At 51.4% G+C, this 4,939-nt stretch overlaps 1 protein-coding gene across 2 annotated transcripts; it reads right to left on the reverse strand.

The window, feature by feature from the left end:
* Positions 1 to 1,890: 1,890 nt before the first annotated feature.
* On the reverse strand, positions 1,891 to 4,050 carry LOC136472696 (protein NRT1/ PTR FAMILY 5.10-like). 2 transcript variants are annotated; one of them, XM_066470399.1, is made up of 4 exons: positions 3,897 to 4,050; positions 3,529 to 3,746; positions 2,919 to 3,415; positions 1,891 to 2,836 (listed from the first exon to the last, which is right to left on the reverse strand). In XM_066470399.1, the coding sequence occupies exons 1-4, from the start codon at positions 3,934 to 3,936 to the stop codon at positions 2,026 to 2,028; spliced, it is 1,566 nt and encodes a 521-aa protein (XP_066326496.1). In that variant the 5' UTR covers positions 3,937 to 4,050; the 3' UTR covers positions 1,891 to 2,025. The 2 variants fall into 2 exon arrangements, with proteins under 2 accessions (XP_066326496.1, XP_066326495.1); XM_066470398.1 differs by having other exon boundaries at positions 1,891 to 2,839.
* Between the last annotated feature and the right edge of the window lie 889 nt (positions 4,051 to 4,939).

Here is a 4,939-nt window from a genome sequence, read left to right on the forward strand (position 1 = left end):
AGGTTAAAGAAATACATGACATCATTTTTTCATTAAAATTGATCTAGATCTAGATATAGATCTAGAGAGAACTCTAGGTGATGGAAATAGAGAGAGAGGATGGAAGGAGAGAGGGGGAGCCTTTATGAACCTCTTATGATGTCCTCCTCCCTCAAATCCAAGCCCTTCAACTCAAATCAAAAGTTTCTTCAAATTTTAGGGCAAAACCTCCCCCATGAGTTTGAGAGAGAGGAAGACCCATGGAGAAGACGAAGGGGCGGCGGTGATTATTTGTACAGGCTTTACCGTGGCGGGCAATATAAAGCGCCCGCCGCAGAAAATGAACTCTTTACCGCGGCGGGCAGTTTAAAGAGCCCGCTACGGTACATCGTATTAACCGCGGCGGGTGATTCATACTGCCCACCGCGGTAAATAACGATTTCCTGCGGCGGGCAAATAAGGTGGCCCGCCGCCGTAAACCATTTTCCCGCAGCGGGCGCCTCGCCGGCCGGCTGGCCGGCCACCGGTTAACCGTGGCGGGCCAAAGAGGTGTCCGCCACGGAGCCCATTTTGGCCACGCTGTGCAAATTGATTCCTGTAGTAGTGTTTCCCACTGCAACTCAATAAAGAGAGCGAGTTCAGTTTGGCTATCTTCTCTGCGTAGCTCAGGCCAACGCTGGTGTTTGTGCTATGTATGTGCGCGCTCTATTCTTCCTCCCTCTTCTACCTTCAGCCGTAGTGTGTGTGGTCGGCAACGACGATGAGCGGTCGGCTCACCCGTATGGGAGATCTCGGCACCGACACACACAACTCTCCGTCTAGCGATGCCAGGCAGGCCTGTTGCCTAGCCTAGATGGCCCATGCCGAGTCATCCGCAACAAATAGCCGGTGGAGTAATTTGAGCAGAAGGCAAACGTTCATCAAGCTGAGGTCCTTGACCCTGAGACCGCCATTCTCCCTACATCAGCAAACTTTCTCCCACGCAACCAGGCTTTGAGCTCCGGATGGAGCATCATATCGTTGCCACACCAGAGAAAGGATCCGCGACGCTTGCCCATCAGCGCAATGACCCCGGGCGGGAGTTGCAGGGCGCACATTGCATACATAAGCTGGGAATCAAGAACTGAGTTACTCAGAACCGTTCTTCCCATTGCATTAAGCAGGCTGGCTTGCCATCCCGCCAGGTAGCGATCAGTTTTGTCAATGCATGGCATGGCGAGAAGGCCCGAGCTTGTGCACAGAAAGAGGTAACCCCAGGTACGTCTGTGGGAAGCTTTCGCGTCTGCAACCTAAAATAGAGATGCATTGTGCTGCCTTGGCTTCATTCATATGAATTGGAACTGCCGTGGTCTTGTTGTAATTGATTGTCAGTCCCGTAGCAGCAGCAAAATTGTCCAGGATTACCTTGAGGCTTTGCACATCTTCTGGATCACCACGGAGCACAACAATGCAAGTGTGTCGTCCGCATACTGAAGAACGGGGCATGGAACTCCGTCAGCCAGGATGTCTCACAGAGTCGCTACTTCCTTGGATCAGCCGTTGTAATACATCTGCAACGATTAAGAATAGGAACGGCCACAGTGGGTCGCCCTGACGCAGCCCGCGCCTACAGGTAATCCACGGACCAGGACAGCCGTTGACAAGAATAGCTGAGCGAGTTGAACTGAGCAGGTGTAGAACCCAATCTCGCCCCTTGGAGCTAAAACCTCTTGCCTGCAGAACCCGAAGAAGTCCATCCCAGTGAACGGTGTCCAAGGCCTTGGCAAAATCAATCTTTACAGCAATAGATGGCATCTTCCGCTTATGACAATGCTGAGACAATTCTGCCGCATGAATAAAACTTTCTGCGATTGAGCGCCCCCGCATGTGACAGGTTTTAGAAAAATGATTGTTTTTCTTAGTCCGGTGAAGTTGCTCCAAGGGCTTTGGTCATTTACATCCTCCACTAGTGGGTATCATATCACCTATACTACGTATTTACATCCTCCGGTAATAGGTATCGTAATTAATAGGGAAGAAAAATGTCATTTACATCCTAATACTATGTCACATGTGCTCGGCTCCAACGTTCTTATATTTGTATCTCCACGCAAAAAACACATAGGCGAAGAACTGGAGCGCGCTGAGCGCGGCGAGCAGCCAGTAGAAGTAGTCGAGGTGGGCGTGGTTCAAATTATCTGAGAACCAGCTCTGGCCCCTCGCTGCCGTCGCCCGGTGGATGCCTGACACGAGCGCGCTGCTGACGAAGCTTCCGATGCCAAAGATGCTGATGTAGAGCGCCAGGCCAATGCTGCGCAGCCTGTCAGGCACCTGGTCGTAGAAGAACTCCTGCAGGCCGACCATGGCGAACACGTCGGCGGCGCCGAACACGACGTACTGCGGCACCATCCACCACAGGCTCATCGGCAGCTGGACCTTGGGCTTGTCGGTCAGCCCGGTGTCACGCGCGACCCGGAGCCGGCGCTCCTCGACGAGCGCCGCGATCACCGTGGACACGATGGAGAGGAACATCCCCGCTCCGATGCGCTGCAGCATGGTGATCCCCGACGGCCGGCCCGTGTACCGGCGCGACAGCGGGACGACCACGCGGTCGTAGACCGGGACGAGCACCATGATGGTGATGCTGATGAAGGCTAGCAACGCCGCCGCCGGCACCTTCACCAGCTCGCCGACGCGTCGGTCCAGGGTCGCCGCCTGCTTCGTGAAGAACGTCATGGACTGCGAGTACACCACGGCGTATACCAGCGTCATCGCCCATATCGGGAACAGACGGAGGACGTCCTTGGCTTCGCTGACCACGACGGCTGTGTTCGTCGTTGTCGTCGTCGCTGCCACCTGCGCCTCCTCATCGCTGCTGCTGCTGCACACATCGGCGTTCAGTAAAAGGGCACATCAGTGACATCCAACGTACACCGTGTGCAGGTAACTACGTACAGTACCTGATGTCCGTGCGACCTGCAGCCCTGAACCTTCTGTTCCGCCGGCGCCGCCGCCAGACAGCAAAAGCCTCGGCGGCGTAAGCGAACAGGCTGCGCGTCCCGCTCGTGTCGGTGTACCGGTACGTCCTCGTACCAAGCAGGAAAACGACGAGGGTGCAGGCCATGACGGCGCACGGGATGGCGAAGGCGAGGCCCCAGCTGAGGTTCTCCTGCACGTAGCTGACGACCAGGAGCGTGGCGGCGGTGCCGGCGCACACGCCGAAGTACCACCAGTTGAAGAAGGAGCCCCTGGAGACGGATTCGCCGGGGTCGCTCTTGCTGAACTGATCGGCGCCGAACGCGTGCGTGCACGGCTTGTGGCCGCCCTCACCGACGGCCACCATGTAGAGCGACACGTAGAATAGGGTCACCTGGACGGTGGGCGGCGGCGGGCACTTCTCGCTGGCGGTGTTGCAGTGGTGCCCAACCAAGGTTGACACGGCCAGCAGGCCTAAACCCTGCATGCATGCATTGATGCATTTTCCATCCAGCAATTAAATATTAAAATCAAATTATCTTACTAATTGCAAAGAACACACATGTCCCTAGGTAGTCCGTAGTTTTTGGTTACCAGGGTGTACAGGAGCGACGCCAAGATAATGGTGAGATATCTTCCGAGCCACAGGTCGGCAATGGCGCCGCCCAGCAACGGCAGCATCAGCGCCGTGCCGCTCCACGCGTTGGTGGCCGCAGCCGCGGCGGCGATCCCCTCTTGCAGGGGTCCCGTTAGAAGGGTGATCAGATTGGCGGCAACGGCGTAGAAGGCAAAGCGTTCACCGATCTCCGCCACTGCATGCATGCAACGCACCCATGGATCGATCGGATCAGCAGCACTTCATATATGTATTCTTCCATCCGCCATGATCCATGTTTCCATGGTGGCTATATATATGTACTATGATGTGATCGACGAGCTGATCGAGGAAACTTTTGACTTGCCTATTATAAAAATGGCTGATCTCCAGCTGCCGGTTCTCATCGTGAGGCAAGCAATGCAGGATCCAAGTCGTCGTCGTCGTCGCCGCCGCCGGAGCAGAAGAAGAAACTCGCTCGCTCGTCAGATCGATCGGAAGAGAGAGCTGGGACGGACTATTAGAAGCTGAGCAGATCGGCAGGAGGGTTTGTCTTTTATGGTGTATCTTTAGCCAAGGGGGACCATTATTTTCGCATCATGGCTCTGGCTGCCTACAAATATGGACTGTTACATGCTTACACGTATGGATGTCTCTACTTGCATGTGATCCTCCAACGACATATCTGACCAAGTCTGAACAAATTTTATCGATCCAGCCTTGGAGGATATAACATATATATACATAATTATATATATGCAGCTAATATATAAGTCGTTACCCATCCAACCACAAACCTTAAAATTGATGAAGTCACCACGAGCGTCTCATTATCGATGGGCACGCATCGGTTTAGAAAAATATGAGTACCCATATCAAGTCAAAGAATTTAAACCGTGCGTACATCATCAATTAATTTGTGATTTATCTGATTCCCATACATAGGTGTACAAAGGTGTGACATCAATTATTAAGTTTGCTCCTAACAGTAAGATAGCGAATTAGATAGTGAAATGGATGAAAGCTTTGCAAGCATGGAATGTACTTTTTAACAAGCATACACCTAAATAAATCTATAACTAAGTTATACGTGATTTAATGAGTATGAATTTTTTACTACAGTTCAAACATACAATAATTAGCACACCATAAAAATTACACCACAATTAGACCATAGAAACTGCAGCTATGAATTAATTACATAAAAACATATATCTAAAGCTACAGTAAAAAAAATTGTACTAAAACATACCATATTATATATTCACTGCGTAGATCTCATGTGGAGTCCAAAAAAATTGGATTTTCCATTTTATGATTTTTCTATGATTTACTATGATTTTTTTTAAGATTTAGCGAAATAAATAAAAAAGAAAAAGACAAAAACATCTTTGAAAACCGCTTATAACC

This window comes from Miscanthus floridulus, chromosome 8 (genome assembly GCF_019320115.1).
Source record: "Miscanthus floridulus cultivar M001 chromosome 8, ASM1932011v1, whole genome shotgun sequence".
Lineage (NCBI taxonomy): Eukaryota > Viridiplantae > Streptophyta > Magnoliopsida > Poales > Poaceae > Miscanthus > Miscanthus floridulus.